The sequence below is a fragment of the Branchiostoma belcheri genome, unplaced genomic scaffold (assembly GCF_001625305.1).
Source record: "Branchiostoma belcheri isolate BF01 breed outbred unplaced genomic scaffold, Haploidv18h27 scaffold63, whole genome shotgun sequence".
Taxonomy (NCBI): domain Eukaryota; kingdom Metazoa; phylum Chordata; class Leptocardii; order Amphioxiformes; family Branchiostomatidae; genus Branchiostoma; species Branchiostoma belcheri.
Window position 1 is genome coordinate 356,821 of NW_017804276.1, and position 19,816 is coordinate 376,636.

The 19,816-nt window shown below is 42.5% G+C and overlaps 2 protein-coding genes across 5 annotated transcripts in view; one reads left to right on the top strand and one right to left on the bottom strand.

The window, feature by feature from the left end:
* Positions 1 to 1,222: 1,222 nt before the first annotated feature.
* LOC109483184 lies at positions 1,223 to 9,426 on the bottom strand. Its single transcript, XM_019786169.1, has 9 exons — positions 9,204 to 9,426; positions 8,453 to 8,598; positions 7,894 to 8,308; positions 7,381 to 7,776; positions 2,761 to 2,982; positions 2,415 to 2,560; positions 1,913 to 2,273; positions 1,398 to 1,802; positions 1,223 to 1,233 (listed from the first exon to the last, which is right to left on the bottom strand). Exons 1-9 carry the CDS (start codon positions 9,424 to 9,426, stop codon positions 1,223 to 1,225), a joined length of 2,325 nt encoding a protein of 774 aa, XP_019641728.1.
* A 1,855-nt stretch (positions 9,427 to 11,281) lies between these two features.
* Positions 11,282 to 19,816, top strand: part of LOC109483232 (maestro heat-like repeat-containing protein family member 1) — a 44,262-nt gene continuing 35,727 nt past the window's right edge. For 3 of the 4 annotated variants that reach the window (XM_019786210.1, XM_019786212.1, XM_019786211.1), the window contains exons 1-8: positions 11,282 to 11,648; positions 12,433 to 12,578; positions 13,603 to 13,734; positions 14,155 to 14,317; positions 15,285 to 15,383; positions 16,364 to 16,515; positions 17,587 to 17,727; positions 19,126 to 19,218. In XM_019786210.1, the coding sequence (XP_019641769.1) occupies positions 11,591 to 11,648; positions 12,433 to 12,578; positions 13,603 to 13,734; positions 14,155 to 14,317; positions 15,285 to 15,383; positions 16,364 to 16,515; positions 17,587 to 17,727; positions 19,126 to 19,218 (984 nt within the window). In that variant the 5' untranslated portion in view covers positions 11,282 to 11,590. Of the gene's footprint in view, positions 11,649 to 12,432; positions 12,579 to 13,602; positions 13,735 to 14,154; positions 14,318 to 14,549; positions 14,567 to 15,284; positions 15,384 to 16,363; positions 16,516 to 17,586; positions 17,728 to 19,125; positions 19,219 to 19,816 lie in introns of those variants that run through there. The other variant, XM_019786213.1, reaches the window with a different exon arrangement.

The following is a 19,816-nucleotide window of genomic DNA, read 5'->3' on the forward strand; positions in this document are numbered from 1 at the left end:
ATGATGTTAAATGATGCATGACTGACAAAGATGATTCCTCCTGATGATGCAAATAGGATCCTCATTTGCATGAATTATATCAGTTGATCATAGTCTCCATCAAAAGACAGCCTTATCTTAACAAAGAAAGCCATTCTATCATTTCCTCATAAATTATGCAAATGAGGTCCTTATTTGAATAAGTTATGTTTAATGATGTTCACCTTTACTTAACTTTCAAATACCCCAAGTGTGAAATGCCAGGCAGTTAGCATTATGGAATTACAACAGTTTCTCATTAATTATGCAAAAAAAAATTTTTAATATAGCCAAATAGTTACAACAGGGTTCAAAAGACACTGTGCATAGGGCCTAGATCACAGCACAGTACAGGGGGTGGGGGTCCAAATCACAGCTAGCTGCATGTAGAACATTGTTTTCCCAGGGAATTTTGGGGCAAGCACAGTGACCACTGACTGTACAGTATACGTATGAGGGACGTCACTGCCACGGCACTTTACACTAGAGCTACACTCAACTTTTTGACCCCCAAGTCGGTGGGATATCTTGGAACTCTGGGTTGGTATAGCATCGCATTGCTGCGGGAAGACACTGCAGCATTTAGGTTGATTTAATGGGCAAAAACTATTTGACAATCAAAATACCCCGCACTATTACATGGTCATTTCAATCATGGGAGGGGCCACAACATTCTAGAGAAGTAAACCCATAAACCCATAAAAGTAGAGATCTACACATTCATTATACGAAATTTAAATGTACTCAAAAAACTAAAAAAAGTGAAAAACGTACAATATTCAAAGACAATTCAAACACTATAGCTTTACTGGATAAATTACGGAGATTGTAGGAGTTTTTGTCATATTCAACCGCTCCAGTTCCTTTACATGTCGTAAGTGTTCACAAGTTCTAGATGATCTGTCAGTTCATTTCAGTGACATTGGAGAAGTTCAAAATTTATTGTTCAATCAACAATATTTGTTTTTGCAAGAGGCACTTTCTCCTGAGAGATGGAGTATGGAGAAAGAAAGGGTGATTTGCTTCCGAAGTAGTGGCAAAACATGTCATGGCCGAGAAAGTTTGAAGTGGGGGCACAAGCGAGATTCAACTTGTGGGAACATTTGGAAAAAATACTTAAGTTTTAGTCTTAAGTTTTACTAGTCAGTTTGACTGCGGATGTTCAGGGAGCCACTGTTCAGTAGTGGTGAGTCCCGCTTGTCGTCTATGGAGGTCCTGAAAAGAAAAACAAACAAGTAGGAATTAGCAGGGATGACATGTAGAATGATTTAGTAAAGACAAGGTTTGCAACAGGAGCAATGATTGTCTGTTGCCTTATTCTGATGTGCCGTGTTTACTAAATGAAAGGGTTTTAAGAAATAGGGGGATGCAATATGTACCTGGAGCAGTTTGGCATATGAAGTAAAGCGGCACGTCGCAGAAATAGACGGCCCACTTGTCTTTGTAGGATGAGGGGTAAATGACGCAATCTTTGTTGCGCCCCCAGTTGTTCGGTTGTCTCGGCATCCAGGGGCTGTACGACCCAAGTGCAGAACCGTCCATCCACTCAAACTTTCCCTCTTCGCGCTGATCGTGCAGGCCGATCCAGTAGGCCAAACGGACGCTCACGGACTTGTACAGGGAGACCAGGAAGCCGTTGGTGTCAGCGTCTCGGGGCATGGCGAGGGTGCCGCCGTCTGCACCACAGGCCGCGGTCGCTTGGTCGAAGGTCTTGCGTGTGTTGAAGGCCTTGTAGCAGATTCCATGCCAGATTGTGTAACCTTCGGGACAAGATGCTGGAAAGCACGTTTTGTATCAATAACAGGCAAAGGATCATGTTAAAATGATGACATACATGAAATAGATGCTTCATGAACAATAAATCTACCAAAATCTACTAAAAACAATTTACGTAGAGTCTTCTCAATCTTGTGAAGACGCTGCTCCAGGGTGGCGGTCCGGTTGCGCTCGTTGTTCAGGTCACGCTTCAAGGCGTCAACAGTGGTGGACATGTCGTCTTGGTCACGCTTCAAGGCGTCAACAGTGGTGGACATGTCGTCTTGGTCGCGCTTCAAGGCGTCAACAGTGGTGGACATGTCGTCTTGGTCACGCTTCAAGGTGTGGACACTGGTGGACATGTCGTCTTGGTCACGCTTCAAGGCGTCAACAGTGGTGGACATGTCGTCTTGGTCACGCTTCAAGGCGTCAACAGTGGTGGACATGTCGTCTTGGTCGCGTTTCAAGGCGTCAAAAGTAGTCGACAATTGGGATATTTCCTGCAAATATGTATACATACACATGTCAGAATACCGAACGTAAGAAACAAACTTATGAAAAAGAGCAGCAAATACTTTGTACCCTTTGATGACAATGAGAAAAATAGCTGGACAATAAGTTTTATAGTACATGACTGTTACCTGCTTGTTGCTGAACGTCAGAGGGGCGAGTCCCACGGCGCCCAGACTAAGCAGCACGGCGATGCCGGCGGCCAGGGTGCTGCGGCGGGCTCGAAGAAAGCTACAGACACCGTGGCGGACGCTCGCTCCACCCGGATACGAGCGGTCTGGTAGAAAAACATATTTCGCTAACTGATAATCACCCACGTCAACATGTAAACATTGTCATCAAATTCAAACATACAGCAAAATATACAAAAGTCGGGAAATGTTCACATACCCCCCTTTTACATGTACAGCAAAAAAAGCTCTTATGAGTTGACAGAAAAAAAAATCCATTGTGAAAGGTGTGAAAAGTGTCGGTTACCTGCTGGCGTTGCATAACGTTTTACCTCCTCGGCGTCTTCGTACGTGTGTGAAGGAGTGCCCTGGTCTCCCACCTGCTTGTCAGAAGCGCCGTTGCCATGGCGGACACGCCCGCGTGAACCACTCTGACGGGGTTGGGGCGGCGGCCTGCTGGTAAACGTTTGGCGGCTGCCGGGGCCGGAGAAAGGCGACCGGACAGGCTCTGCCTGCTCGTACATTTCAACTGTGCAGACAGCAGGTACGCAGTACAACAACCAACGTCAAGGCGCATGCATATACACAAAGATGCCAAGATTAGTCTGAGAAGTGATAATATCTTTGCCCATATTTGGAGGGGTAGCGTGGTATGACGCATTGCCTATGGCATTTTGTTTTTCTGCAAGAGCCAGACTCATTTTCGTGGAAAAAGAAATAATCTGCGCCGGTAGAGAGAAACAGCAAACTCATTTATTTAAACTTACGGGGGAACTCTAAATGTCATCTCGTGAGTTTTACAGACATGTGCGCATGCATCAACGTTGCCATAAATACATGTAGCAGAGATGCCCCCCCTCCCCCCAGTTCTTTGGTTGCCGACAAAATGGTAGAAATTACTTAGAAGAGGTGAATCTAGCGGCAGCAATGCCCATGATTTCTTTTTCTTCCTTTTGAATATCATTTTAAAGTGGAATAGAGGGATATCTTCTTTCAAAGCATGACCTCATTTGCATAAGTTTCAAGTTTTCAAGTTTTATTAATAAAATCAGCCTTGCAGCCAGTTTACAAAGTCGACCAAGCTGAATTACACTGATTTTTACAAATTTTGTACATAGTAGATACAAATACACATTTACATGACAATACTGATACATATACAGGCACGCAAACGAACATGTTACAAAATCACACAATACACAAGGGCACTGAAGTAAAGTCGGCGTCATGAGGAAGTGATGGAATAGCCTTTTTTGTTAACATAAGGCTGTCATTGGGTGGAGAATATATATATATATAATCAAGTGATATAATCCATCCAAATGAGGCTCTTATTTGCGAAATCAATTATTAAAATTGTATGATTCGTCAACCAGAAGGGTTAACATCATTCGGCGAAGGTATAAGATCGTGGTACTCTTTTTGTTGTAAGAGGTGATGCAATATAACATTTTGTTTTTTGCAAGAGCCAGGCTCATTTTCGTGGAAAAAGAAGTAATCTGGGCTGGTAGGCAGAAACAGCAAACACATCAATTCAAACATAAGAGAGTGGTTTTATTGTAATTATCAAATTCTCGTGACTTTTACAGACGTGTGCATGCAGCAACGTTGTTATACATACATGTAGTAGACATGCCCCCCCCCCCACCACTTCTTTGCTTGCCGAAAAAATAAAGATATTGTGCACACAAGATGGCAGTGGCAACAATACTCTTGCTTTGTTTTTTTCTTCCTTATGAATATCATTTTGTCGGGTGGGATAAAGGGTATTACAGACTTTATATCTCCTTTCGACATCTATCTGCATTCATACTTTCACCCCAGGTGATATTCTATTCCTTACCACACAGCAAGATTGGCAACAAGAGGTGGTGCTATGGCGAAGGTTTCAACTATTAAGGCCTAGGAAAAAAAATGTTGTGTTTCCGGTTACCCGACCGACCCTATGAAAAACCCCCCGACCCTAGCCTTTTTTGGGCCGACCAAAAATTTCGAGCGGCTAGCGGTCGGTTTTCAAAATTGGGGATTTTATCCCCGATAAATGTGCTCGTCATTCCAATTTTCTTCGGTCGGGCGGCGTGGATCGAGCGCTAATTGCACGGATCGGGCCGCTATTCAATTCCATTGTCGGCACAATCCTGTGAATTGACGATGAATTGTCGATCTCGCCATGACGCCACAAAGAAAACGTTGTCATTGGTAGAAAATCTGACACCCCGCTGGCGTTTCACAACAAAATTTTCATGTAAACAACTCCGACTGTCTTTGTTTACATCGCGAAAGCTCACCGATACAAAGTAAAACTCCCGCCGGCCGGCCGCGCCCGATCGCATGGTTGCGGCATGGCGCTAAGTTTTCGGCAGCTCGACGGAAAAATAATCCATCCCCAGAAGAAATGTTACGCATGAAAATAACAACTACAACTTGTTTTCCTCGTTATATGAGTTTTTGAGGCCGTAAAATGTTTAAAACGGTTGAAATTTGCTCGAAAAAACGGCTCGAAAATTCACGGCGAGACAGACAACATGGCCGACCTGTTTTCACAATAACAATGGTCAAAGGTCAAGATAGCATCCAAATGTATAGATACATGTAATAAGTACATATTACAGTGCTAAACGATACTTTAAACGCATGAAAAATATTTTTACGGCTACAACTGAAATAAAAATTCAGTTATATTTTAGTAAGGTTAATTTTCAAACATTACTGAGAAATTTTCCGAATTAATTGGTTTCTTGTGTAATATTGTTGTTTCTATGTATGTGCGGTTGGATGCTGTCATTGTAAAAAGGGAGAATCAGATGAGATATTAGAGATTATCACGCTTAGTACCGTGACCCGAGTGCCTCTCAAAAATTGTTTTTGAGTGGAGTTTATAAACATGATCACATTTTTATTTGTTCAGCTGTGTCAATATGTGATTTGTTTGAGAAATAGGATTTGGTTTAGTTTTTAATATATTAATGTCAGTTAACATCTTTGGAATAAATTGCTCCAAGTTCCAGGTAGTAAATACATGTACATTTTGTATCATGTATTTTTCACTTGTTGAACTTGTGGAAGCACCGTTGGCCCCCGGTTAGGGGTCATCCGGGGAACCTATGCCCAATTTTTTTCAAAATTAAGGGTAGAATTTTTTTTTTTGAACATGAGGATAATTAAGTACAGATCTTGAACCTTTCTACTGCCTTATACATCTGCAGTTGTACAGAAAATGTAGAACTGAAGTTGCAGGAAATGACCTCCATTTGTGTTTGGAAAAGACACAAATGCAATACGCTTCCCCCCCCCCCTCCCAGACCTCCCCCCGCCGCCCGCTCCTCCATGCTCCACCCTGCTCTGAATTTCTGGGGAGATCCCTGTCTGTGTAGTACAAACAGATCATACGTTCATTGTCCCGGCGTTGACTAAAAAAAAAAAAAAAAAAAAAGTGAATCCCTACCTACCGACCCTAATTTTTTCTGGACTGTAATAGGAAACACAACATTTATTTTGTTAGGCCTAATTGGTATTTATTTAAGATTTCAGTCACGTGCGTTACAAAACAACTTATGGGTATAATTCGCCCAAGAAAAGGCATCTACGGGTGCCCATAGTGAACATATTGTTTTTGCTCTGCTTCTTCTTCGTCAAACAAATAAAGTCAGTGACCTTGACAAGACCTTCCAAATAAGGTCAGTGACCTTGACAAGACCTTTGTCACCATGGTGACTGATGCTGTAGCAGACACATCGTGGTGCCAGGGTACATTATGTATATCAAGTGGCAGTTGGAGTTAGAGAAGCTGGTCACCATATATATGAATGTGGTTAAGTAAGAATAATCAGAGCAGTAGCAGGCTAGACCATGTGAAGGTAAACATTCTGCATTTGCCTTTCAAATGTTACTTCTCTAGTTTCTATGGAAACTTTCCTTATATGTTGCTCATTACTCAGTTGGAGTTTCCTTTTTCGTGCTCAGGACAGAAGGAGGCGGCGGTAAGTCAAGCTCAAAGCGACACTTCACTCTCTTGGGGTGAAGAAATAAAGGGAATGTCTAGATTATGTGGAATATACAACACTAGATTATAAATATTTCAATCATGTAATGATAGACATATACGCATGAAACGTAGACTGTAAATTTTCTTCGTGTGGAAACTGAAGCGTGGCTACAACAGAACAGTACTGATTCATTACATTCCATTTAGTATTTCTCCTGTGCAGTTTTTTTCTCTTTTTACTACAGTTTCACCTCAAAACAAGGCTCATACGAACCATTCGCATGTTTGGGTAAAGGGGGGAACTGTAAAGACAGATGTTTGTTTACCTTTGACTTGTAAAGTTAAGGGTTGTACCCATTTGGGAAGCGTTCACAGAGAACCTTGTTCCATAGTGATGTAGTTCTAGGAAATAAGCTTTCAGCGTGGAATTTCTTGAGAGATGGGGTACTAGTATGTAGGAGGAAAGGGTTGCTTCGGTAGTAGTATTGGCAAAACGTGTGCTGGCCGAGAAAGATTGAAGTGGGGACACAGGAGAGTGAGTCACAAATGAGATCAAACTTGTAGGAACATTGGAGAAAATACTTTTAATTTCAATTTGTAAAACGTTTTACTAAAACTTAAAAGTTTTAGTAAAACGTTTTACAAATTGGTTTTAGATTTATGTCTACTAGTTTAGTCGTCAGTTTTACTTGTTAGTTTGACTGCAAACGGTTAGAGATCCGATTTACAGTAGTGGTGAGAGTTCCGCCTGTCGCCTATGGACGTCCTGAAAAAAATACTAGTAGTCAGAATTATCAGGGATGAGATGTAGAATAGTTGAGTAAAGACATGGCTTGTAACAGGAGCAATGATCTGCCGCTTATATATTCTGATGGGTACTTCAGCTGTGCGATGTTTACTAGATGGTAGGGTTTCAAGAAATAGTGAGGATACAACAAGTACCTGGAGCAGCCTGGCAAATGAAGTAATTGGACCACTTGCAGCGAAAGTCGCACCACTTGTCTTTCTGGGATTCTTGCGGGCAGTAAACGACGCAATCAGTGACGTCCACAAACTTGTACGGTCGTCCCAGAGCCCAGGAGTTGTACGGCCCAAGTGCAGAACCGTCCATCCACTCAAACTTTCCCTCTTCGCGCTGATCGTGCAGGCCGATCCAGTAGACCCCGCGCACGGACTTGTACAGGGAGACCAGGAAGGCGTTGGTGTCAGCGTCTCGGGGCATGGCGAGGGTGCCGCCGTCTGCACAACAGGCCGCGGTCGCTTGGTCGAAGGTCTTGCGTATGTTGAAGGCCTTGTAGCAGATTCCACGCCAGATTGTATAACCTTCGGGACAAGATGCTGGAAAGCACGTTTTGTATCAGCAACAGGCAAAGGATCATGTTAAAAATGATGACATGCATGAAATAGATGCTTCATGAACAATACATTTACCAAAATCTACTAAAAACAATTTACGTAAAGTCTTCTCAATCTTGTGAAGACGCTGCTCCAGGGTGGCGGTCCGGTTGCGCTCGTTGTTCAGGTCACGCTTCAAGGCGTCAACAGTGGTGGACATGTCGTCTTGGTCGCGCTTCAAGGCGTCAACAGTGGTGGACATGTCGTCTTGGTCACGCTTCAAGGCGTCAACAGTGGTGGACATGTCGTCTTGGTCACGCTTCAAGGTGTGGACACTGGTGGACATGTCGTCTTGGTCGCGCTTCAAGGTGTGGACACTGGTGGACATGTCGTCTTGGTCACGCTTCAAGGCGTCAACAGTGGTGGACATGTCGTCTTGGTCACGCTTCAAGGCGTCAACAGTGATGGACAATTGACGCAAGTCGTCTTGGTCGCGTTTCAAGGCGTCAAAAGTAGTCGACAATTGGGATATTTCCTACAAACATGTATACATACGCATGTCAGAATACCGAACGTAAGAAACAAACTTAAAAAGCAGCAAATACTTTGCACCCTTTTAGAAATTTGATGACGATGAGAAAAATAGCTGGAAATAAGCTTTATAGTACATGACTGTTACCTGCTTGTTGCTGAACGTCAGAGGGGCGAGTCCCACGGCGCCCAAGCTCAGTAGCACGGCGATGCCGGCGGCTAGGCAGCTGCGGCGGGCGCGGAGGAAGCTACAGACACCCCGGCGGCCGCTCGCTCCACCCGGATACGCGCGGTCTGGTAGGAAAAAACATCGCTCAGGTTATCGCTTACGTCAACTTACCAACTCAACATGTTGATACATAAATACATGTTCAATGTACATGCCACATTAACAAAACAAGGCCAGGCATTTATCATGTCTTGATTATGCATCCTTGATTATGCAAATCGCTCCGAAAGGTACCTAATATATGCATTGTGATGCCCAGTTGTAACTAATTTCACACACGTCACAAGTGTAAAATCCCCTCAAGGAACAACAACATTTTCGTATTAATTTTGCAAATGAGGCCCTAGTTCCTACCTACCTATCCTATTTTTCACGACTAATGTCAGAAACACAATGACATTTCCAAGGACTAAAGCCCGTTGTGCATGTGGCAGGAAAAGTGTACCTTTGACGAATCCGTGAATTCCATCGCACCGAATCCGGTGCGAGAACGTTCGCGTACCCTGCTGATGAATTTTACATGAGAGGCGTACAGCAAATAATAAAGGGTTTTCTTGTTGTCATGAAATTTATCCATACAATAAACTATGTAATAATCAGTAGGTTAACATATACACTTTAAAAATATCCACTGTAAAAGGCAGGTGTGAAAAGCGTCGGTTATAATTACCTGCAGACGTTGCGTAACGTTTCACCTCCTCGGCGTCTTCGTACGTGTGTGAAGACGTGTCCTGGTCTTCCCGCTGCTTGTCATGATCAGAAGCGCCGTTGCCATGGCGGACACGCCCGCGTGAACCACTCTGAGGGACGGGACGGGGTTGGGTCGGCCCGCTGCTTTGGCGGCTGTCGGGGCCGGAGAAAGGCGACCGGACAGGCTCTGCCTGCTCGTACATTTCGGCCGTAATGTGCAGACTGTATTGTTGCGCAGTGTATAACTGTGCAAAATTCATGAATATGGCAACTAACACCTTAATTAGTCTGACAAAGTAAGGCTACATTTGCCCGTATTTGGTAGAATGACGTGGGATGAGGTGATGCAATAGCATTTTGTGTTTATGCAAGAGCCTCATTTTCGTGGAAAACGAAGCAATCTGAGCCGGTAGGCAGAAACATCAAACAACTCTATTCAAACATAAAAGAGAATTCTTATGGTAATCGGTAAAATCTCGTGACCTATACAGACATGTGCGCATGCACCAACGTTGTCATGCATACATGTAGCAGACATGCCCAAGCCCCCCTCCCCACTTCTTTGGTTGCCGACAAAATAGTAGATATTGTCTACACTACATGGCAGTGACAGCAAAACTCATGCTCTTTTTTCTTGCTTTTAAATATCATTTTGAAGTGGAGTAAAGGATTTTGTATGATGGATATCTCCTTTCTACCTCTATCTGCATGTCATACTTTCACCCCAGGTGATATTCTATTCTTTACAACACAACAAGATTGGCAATAAGAATCGGTTGCCATTGTGGAGGTTTCTTGTTTGATATTTATTCACGTTTTAGTCTCGTGCGTTACAAAATATCTTATGGATATAGTTTGCTCACGAAAGGACATCTACAGGTGTCCATTGTTAACAATTTATTTTCGTGGAAAACGAAATTAATCTGGGCTGGTAGGTATAAACATCAAACAACTCTATTCAAACATAAGAGAGAATCATCATTATATAAGATGATGCAATAGCATTACGATTTTGCAAGAGCCAGGCTCATTTTTTTGTGGAAAACGAAGTAATCTGGGCTGGTAGGCAGAAACATCAAACAACTCTATTCAAACACAAGAGAGAATCATTATTATATAAGATGATGCAATAGCATTTTGATTTTGCAAGAGCCAGACTCATTTTCGTGGAAAACGAAGTAATCTGGGCTGGTAGGCAGAAACATCAAACAAATCTATTCAAACATAAGAGAGAATTCTTATGGTAATCGGTAAAATCTCGTGACTTTTACAGACATGTGCGCATGCACCAACGTTGTCAAATATACACCAAAATGATTTTCCTACACCGGGAATAGAACCCTTGATTCTTGGTTGTGAGAGCGCCAAATCCAAACCACTAGAGGTAGCGCTAAGCTAAGCTCAAGACGACACTTAACTCTCTTGGGGTGACTTTGTTCATCTATTTAGATTGTCACGTTTTTGATTTTATGTAGCCTGTGTTTACACTAGTCAGTCTGCAACTGTTTCCCCAAGGGGGGCGGCAAACCTCTGGGCAGGTGGCCACCAGGAGCGCGATTTTTTAGTCAGGCTAGATTATTAGACCAGGGATTTAGCCATTTTTACGATACGTTGTTACGTCTCTTCATATTTATCTGCCATCCACCGTCCGACATGGCGGCGACAGACTGCCCAATTTCGGCATGTTGACCAGTGTCAGAGGGCAACAAAATTTCTTTTCTTTTTCGAAATCAGGCGAAAATTACTTGATTTGGCCTTAGTTGAATCTCCAACATAGCTGACCATAATTGTCCATGTGGTCAACATTGGTAACTGAAGAGATGGAGGCGTTACATAATATTTTTAGAAGAGATGGAGGGAGAAACACGTGCATTTGCTCGCTGATATTGCCTTTCTAATCTGTTAACATGTATGTGTTTGCCAATCCAGGGCATCTACATGAAAGTCCGTTCAGAAATCGTGAAATCTTTGAATTCAACTACCCCGTGTATTTCCACCACACCGTCATGCTGTCTGTTTTCTTTAGACACTATTTGGAGTACAAATCGGTGAATTGAGTTTCTGACCTTTGACCCATCATGTGACGGTCCTATGCCAGCTGGAAGAAAACCATGTTTTTTTTGCTCCCAGAAATGTTTTTAGCGAGCGATGGTGACTTTTTCAACCTCATCTATTAGCGATGTGGAACTCTTGGGATTGAACTGAAGCAGGACATCCCACTCTCAGTTAGTTTTCCTCCGTCAGTGCCTTTCGAAAGGCGCTCTGGCGAAGTGACACAGTTTTTGTGAACCAAACTTTGCCCCCCAGGAAAAAAAAGTTGCGTTTGGCGATTTCGTTTGGCTGTTTTGAAAGAGCGGAACTCTGTCCATGATCATGCCGGTGCCAGGGGAGCCCGAGGTGCGAGGGACAGGTGGACAGGTGGACGGTACGCTTAAGCTTTTCTCTCTAACCGAAACGCGAAACCTGTTCTTTGGGGACTTCTGTGTAAATAGGAAGTGGGGAGGGGGGCGGTGTCCCAGTAACCCACAGAATACGCACATACAAGGATTTGAGGCATACTCTCCTGTCATCCAATGATTAAACATTTAATGGTTAATCTACTAGTACTTCATGAAATTGCTTTAACCCTTTTGAAACATTTGAGTAAACGTTGTGCTTCCCAACATCTATGTACCTCAGTAGGGCCTAGTATCCTATATGGTATAACAGTGTGTACTCTTGTTCTTGTTTGGGTACTGCACAACACCCCTAAATTGGGGTAAAGCGTGCAGGGGAAGCGTGTAAAGTTGATATTATATAAAAATTTTAAAGAATGTCCACCTTGACATGACAGTAGCTTGCTTTTCATTTGTGAATAGTGTAACAAAGTGATTTTTTTTTAAATATGGTGGTCTTGATGTCCCCAGTAAGATTACGAGACCCAGGGTTCGAGTCCTGACATGCCACCGATCTTGTGTCCTTGGGAAAGGCACCTTACACGACTTTCCCCACTAGACTCAAGTGAAAATGAGTATTGTCTTGTCCTGCATTCATCCTCTGCGTTGGTGGTGGCATAAAATAAGTTGATATAACTTGAGTGTGCTGTCACTATGTCTAGTCATGAAATGTTGGAATATATATTTCAAAAAATTATGAGAATTGAGCCTTTTGTATACATGTATACTATATGATGATGATATGTATTGATTTTGATTTCTGATTTTCTGAAGTCATCACAATGGCCCTTATCGACGCTGCGTACGATAAGAACGAGAACGTGCGGGAGTTGATCGGCACGTCGCTGTACGACCTGGGACGCAAGCAGCCGGTCATGGTGCTGAGCTCCCTGCACTCCTACCTCATCAGACATGCCAAGGTTTGTTTGTTTGTTTGTTTGTTTTGGTAAAACGCGTAACACATGTTTTGTACATTATCATGAAAGTTCATCTGTGTTAGTAGTTATCATAGTAAAACGTTGAACTTTATTCCAACACACAGTTGTACAGGGATCAAATTTTCTGCAACCACTGTCGCCTTCATCAGGATAATTAATGACCAATCACTCCACAATTTTGTACGTACATGTACAAGCTGAACCACTCACACCGGGAAGGTCCCCTACTCTTTTTGATAAGTGCGGTGGAATCTTTAACGTGCTTGAGGTGTGGCTCTCCCCAAACACGGGACCTCCATTTAACGTCCTATCCAAGGAACGTCCCTAACCGAGGCTAGGCACTCATTTCCACCTGAGTGAAGTGAGGAAAGTCGTGTAAAGTGCCTTTCCCAAGGGCACAAGATCAGTGACATGGGCAGGATTGAAACCCGTGACCTCTTGGGTACAGCATGGTCATTACTAGCCTCCCCAAGGCCTTTAGAAGTGGCTAGAGAGAACTTAGAAATTGGCCAAGTGAACACAGGGCTTGAAATACCCATGTGCAATGTGCAAAATGCACATGGTTTTCAAGATTTGCACTTAAAAATACATTGTATTTTGAATGTGCAATTTTGCACCTAGAGCAGGAGTGGGAGGGGGCGTTGCAGGGCGTCCAGAATAGGTTGTTAAGTTAGTTTTTAAAATATTTTCCTAAAACAATCGTAGAGTGAAATGCGCTGCTATCAAGTGTAGCTAAGACAACATCTCTGGGTGACTTAAAACAATGCTTGCTGTCAGATGTGCAAAGATACATGTATAACTGGTCATTTGTTGAAATATAGCCAGCTACCATCAAGAATTAGTCTGCTCAATGTATTAGCCTACCAGCTATTGGCCAGTGACTACTACTCACTGAGTACTAGAACTGGCAAATAGCTCATAGGGATTCCAGGATACATTGTATTAAGCTGGAAAAAGATTGTAACCATCACAAGACATGACTTCTGATGTTTTAAATCTGTCCCAGCTTGCCCAGGGCCATCGTGTAGTCTTGCTGTCCACCATCGAGAGGATTGTAAAGGACACCATCGACGACATGCCTCAGACTCTGGCTCGTGACCTCATCGACCTGAGTTTAGACGAAATGACCAGGTCAAAGGTCAGCGACTTCTCCTTCTGCCCAGTTTAGTATACATGTATTTTATGCAGGTACTTCTAAATTGCACTGATCGCTGCATTGAGTTTTTTTTTATACATGTGGATTCTGCACTGTTTGTTACCACTCATAAAATACTAAAAGAATTAAATTTGTTTCTTGAAGTTGGTACATACTCGATATAGTGGTGCAGGTACCATTTGTCTGGTACAGGTTATTTCCAATGCTTCCTGCACAGTGTAAGATTACAGGTACACAGAAAAGGGTTACTAAAACTTTGGTAGATAAAAATCATAATTATGTATCTTAGAACCGAGTTTATATTGATTTACCAACCTTACAAAACTATTTAAGGTACAGGAATACAGTATCATCTTGCTTGTTTTTCTAACAATAATCCTTCTCCAAACCACGGCTCTGCAGGATATCGTGCCTGACTGGCAGACTGCGGCCAGTAACGTGCTGGTTGCCATGGGAACCAGGTTCTGTAACGAGGTGATGGAGGGTCTGCACCAGAAGTTCCAGCCGGGCGTCATGCCTCACTTCTTTGTGGTACAGACACTGGGCAGTCTGGCCTCAGCCAATGGCAAGTGTTGTTACTTTTTACATTGGGTCAGTTTAGCCAATGGTAAGTGTTGTAACAGTTACTTTTTACATTAGGCAGTTTAGCCTCAGCCAATGACATGTTTCTTTACTGTTGCCTAGGCTAGGGCAGTCTGGCCCCAGCCAATGGCAAGTGTTGTAACTGTACTTTTTACATTAGGCAGTTTAGCCTCAGCCAATGACATGTTTCTTTACTGTTGCCTAGGCTAGGGCAGTCTGGCCTCAGCCAATGGCACATGTCTTAACTTTTTACAATGGGTAGTTTGACTTCAGCCAATGGCATGTGTCTTTACATTTTACCTTGGGAAGTCTGGTTCAGATTAGCATGTGTCTTGATCTCAGCCAATGTTTTGCTAAGAGATATGACAAAAATATTGTTTTTCTAATTTTCCAACCAACCATAGCAAATGCATTATGAAAACTTAAACTTTTCTCCAACTCAAAATTTGACTCGCCAGGGAAATTTTCGACTGAATCACTCAGTCTTCCTCAGCTATCTGACCCAAATGCTGTGGACACGTGATTTTTCCCACGTGTGACATCAGCAAAGGGTCAAAGGTTGTCTGAAGTCGATATCATAAAAGTCTATCATAAAAGAGGCCATATACATCACGCTCAACCGGGCCGGGGGTGATATCGACTTCAGACAACCTTTGACCCTTTGCTGACGTCACACGTGGGAAAAATCACGTGTCCACAGCATTTGGGTCAGATAGCTGAGGAAGACTGAGTGAGTTTGTTTTTCATAATAATTTACCAACTCAGATGAACTTTCATGCTGATAGCAAATGCAGCTAACTCTTGCCTTTAGGGTTGACCACATGAAAATTTTCGACCAAAATTTATACCACCTGGGATTTTTTGTGATGGAAATTACATTTCAAACCTGTTTCAGAATGATGTTCATTACAGCAACTGTAGTATTGACACTGTCTCCTGTGCCTGTTCAGTGTATTGCATGGTGCCGTTCCTGACAGCAGTGTTAGGTACCATGTTACCCATGCTGGGGATGGCCAAACACGACAACATGAAATGGGTCTTCGCTCACGGTAAGCCTATTACATGTACTTGAAAATTACAAAATTACTATCCATTTTGTCACTATATTCTGTAGTCTATTCTACCAGTAACATCTGTGTCCATAATATCACCAGGGTCCATAATATCGCCACCTTGAGAAATAGTGTGCTTAAAGATATATTTATTGCAACATACCCTATACATTTGAGGTGTGCATACCAAAAAGTATGTCGCAGTAAAAATATCTTTAAGCACACTGTTTCTCAAGGTGGCGATATTATGGATCCTGGTAATTATGGACACATATGTTAGATCACACTCATGTCCATAGTCTATATTTCAAGTGTTCCTGTCCTATATTGTAAAAAGCTTGTTTTCTTAGAAAAGGGCAATTTTCCTACATAGACCTAATATCTAAGTATGATTTCTAAAGGTTTCTTTTACCTAAGTTACATGTACATGTACTACCATCGACTATGGTATAAAAATACATGTATCATGATGTTTACAGGTGACTTTGATAAATTGTTCCGGTATGTGTGTGTTTGAAGTTACAATTATGTATATTTATCAAATATGCACGTTGATTAAGAGTTTCTACCCAGCCTCCAGTTTAATTCCGGACTTCCAGTTTGATTCCGGACAACCTCCCATATCTCAGCAACCTTAAACCCAGATGGGCTAATATCGCAAAGCATAGGTAAAAATGAAGAAATATGTAGCAGCTATTCACGATGCCCTGTGGGTTCGTCCAATTATGCATAATTATGCATAACCCTCAAAGCATTATGCATAATTATGCATAATTATGCATAACCCCCTGGGGGTTCATCCAATTATGCATAATTATGCATAACCCCCTGGGGGTTCGTCCAATTATGCATAATTATGCATAACCCCTCAAAGCATTATGCATAATTAGTTATTACATGTATGATGCTCAATGCTCTAAGTCAGTATTTCTAAATTTTCTACATATTGTCATATACTGTAATCTGTCTTTGCCCAGCCATTGGTAAGTTCAGTGAGGCCATCCTAGACTACGTAGCTAACATCGACAAGGCTCCAGACCCCACAGTCAAGAAAGAGATGTTCTCTGGAGAGATCTACTCTGCCTACGAGACGTTCTTCAAGGTGTGGCTGCAGTCTAAGGAACCTAAGGTGCGTTTAGTAGTGAGCTACAGCATCTCAAGGACAGCTCCTTATGTTCCTTGTCTTGTGTTTCCTGATTCAGTTACAAGTAAAACTTGCATGAGGACACTTATATTTTCAATGACAATGTTGGAAACTGATTGTGCAATATCTCATCACTCAAGTGGCAGATCATGAAGTTAGAAAAGTTGATCAGCTCGAAAAATAAAATTTATGTCCCTTGTATACATCCACAAAAAAAAAGGCTAGGGTCGGCAGTTTTTTCTAGGGTTGATTGGGAAAGAGGAAAGAGGAAAAAAGGCATCCAGTGCAGTTTTTAGTGCAGCAATATTCTAGTCACTTATCTACGTACTGAGTTGAAACCACGCTATCCCATTGTATATTGACGCCCATGGAGCAAAAATTCCCAAAATTGTGAAGGAAAATGGTTACTGGAAGGGTCCTAGGCTGATTTTAGGGTACCACCCAGAAAATAAAGGACTCATCTTGGGGCTTATTTCTGCAGTTTTAAATGCCCAAAGTATGAAATGCTGATGAAAATGTACTAATGTGAAGCAGTATGTGTCAATATCACGAAGATTGCCTTATTAAGAATATTTCCAGTTTTGCTGCCCTGAAATTGTATTGGATGCCTTGAACATGATGCTGTTCTCCCAAGTTACAGCTGTGCCTGGCTTGTACAACTGTTAACATGATGCTGTTCTCCCATGTTACAGCTGCGCCTGGCTTGTACAACTGTTAACATGATGCTGTTCTCCCATGTTACAGCTGCGCCTGGCTTGTACAACTGTTAACATGATGCTGTTCTCCCATGTTACAGCTGCACCTGGCTTGTACAACTGTTAACATGATGCTGTCCTCCCATGTTACAGCTGTGCCTGGCTTGTACAACTGTTAACATGATGCTGTTCTCCCATGTTACAGCTGAGCCTGGCTTGTACAACTGTTAACATGATGCTGTTCTCCCATGTTACAGCTGTGCCTGGCTTGAACAACTCTTAACATGATGCTGTTATCCCATGTTACAGCTGTGCCTGGCTTGTACAACTGTTAACATGATGCTGTTCTCCCATGTTACAGCTGCGGCTGGCCGTTGTGGAGGCTGTTGGTCACATGAGCCACATCCTGACCCGAGACAAGCTGGAGGAACAGCTGACACAGCTGGTGCAGGGCATTCTGGGACTGTACAAGAAACAGCCTGAGCCCTTCTATGTCACACAGGTCAGAGGTCAATGTCATGAAACATGAAAGTCTGACAAGGATTGACTTATTGTAGAAAAGAATTTGGATTGGAAAAAAATCTGTCATGTTCTCTAGCAGTAGAGAAAATTACGCTTTACATAACACTTTTAGTACCAATAGTAGTTACATGTACATTGTATTACCTCCAGATGTGGTATCATTTTGGATGGGTTTGTGAGTATGTTTGTCTGGTCAGAGTACGTTGACAGTACGTGGGTGGGAAGATTGAGGATTGAGGAAGGTCAGACACAGGAAATGGGGTGAACTTGAAGGTCCCATAACCTGGTGGAGACACTGCATGGGGAAATTCAGTAAAACCAAGGATTGCATGGCCATGGGATGACCCTCTATCCGTGCATGGTTGCTGTCCTATAAGTATAACCAATGGACCTATCACATTATTACGTCACAGTTTGTTTACCTGTTCTAAAGAACATTCTAGAATGGTCAGTTAAAGAATATAGATCATTAATTTTCAAGTTTTCAAAGTCTTTCAATTTTTGCTGCGTCTAGTTTTGTTGACACAGCATTACATGCAGTAATGGGTGATTTAGTTGTGACATTAGAGGAAAGTAGTACTGTATAAAGGCCTTATATTAAGGCTAACGCTACACAAACATACGCTGTGCTACGTACCCCTGTACATCGATTGACCGGCATTCATGGCGGTAAACAAACTGTGACGTAATAATGTGATACAATGTAGGCACAATCTCTTAGGTTGTTACAATAACTTGACAATACCCCAAAATGTTTCCCATAGGCCTGAAATCTCTTATTTCTTGTTCCATAATAATTGCTGTATGTGAGATAGGGGAATTCTTTTTACACAACCAAAGAGTCTCACCTCGCTGACGTTTCGGTGTCTGTCAGACACCTTCTTCAGAGCTTCTGACTAGATTAGAAGAACACAAGAAGGAAGCTGACAACATGGACACAGTGAAGTACACAAGATCACAGAAAAGACATGCACAAAAAGAAGAAAAGAAATCAGCAGTTACAGATCATATTGCTAGAAACAACTGCGTAATTGACTGGGAGGGGGCGAAAGTTATAGACAGAGAAGACAATAGAAGAACCCGCTGGATCAAGGAGGCAGTTTGGATCAGAAAGTCAACCCCTGTAATGAACCGGGACGAGGGGGGGTACAAACTAAGCCACGTTTGGGATAGTGTTCTCGCCGCAAAAGCGCCACCTACATCGGCTACATATAGCGGCGAGATGCAGTACTCCAGTCAGAAGCTCTGAAGAAGGTGTCTGACAGACACCGAAACGTCAGCGAGGTGAGACTCTTTGGTTGTGTAAAAAGAATTCCTCTATCTCTTAAGTTTTACCAACCTGATGAAACTATTTTCGGAATTGCTGTATGTATTCCAGAGCTTGTGTATGATCCTGGATGCAGCGACGGTGGAAGAGAGCACCATTCTGGAACCTCAGCTGGACATGCTGCTGAATTCTCTCCATCCCGGGGTACGTTACAACCTATATTCTCTGTCCCAGGACACTGTGCAATAGGGCTGCGTACCTTTTTGTAACATCAGGTACAGGTACAGGTACAGAGGTTTAGGTCCAGGTCCAGACCTGAACCTGTACCTGAAAATTCATGCGCGTCACATGTTCTACGGATTTCTTCAATAATGACAGAAATATGAATCAAGTGTTGACAATCTGTCCTGTATCTTTCAAAGAACATCAAATATAACCATGAATGATATAACTAGGTTTCCTATCTCACTTCTCACTAGTTCTCAGTCACCACTCTTAGTGACCCACACTTACTGAACTTGGGTAAATCTCTTTATTCTAACTCTGGATGTTCATTTTCCTGGCAGGCCTCCTTGTGTGTAGTGATCAAGTATGAATTTTTGTTCCGGTCCAAAAAACCGGGCCACTGATGTTTTGGGTTTTTTAGACCGGACCGATATTATTTTTTCGGTCCGTACCGGTCCACCTGGGCCTGGACCGGTACGCAAACCTACTGTGCAACCATCATGTTGTGAAAAACAATACATAGGAAATGGAGTAGTCATTTTATAAGATTTCTTTCTAGAACCAGACCTGAAAAATT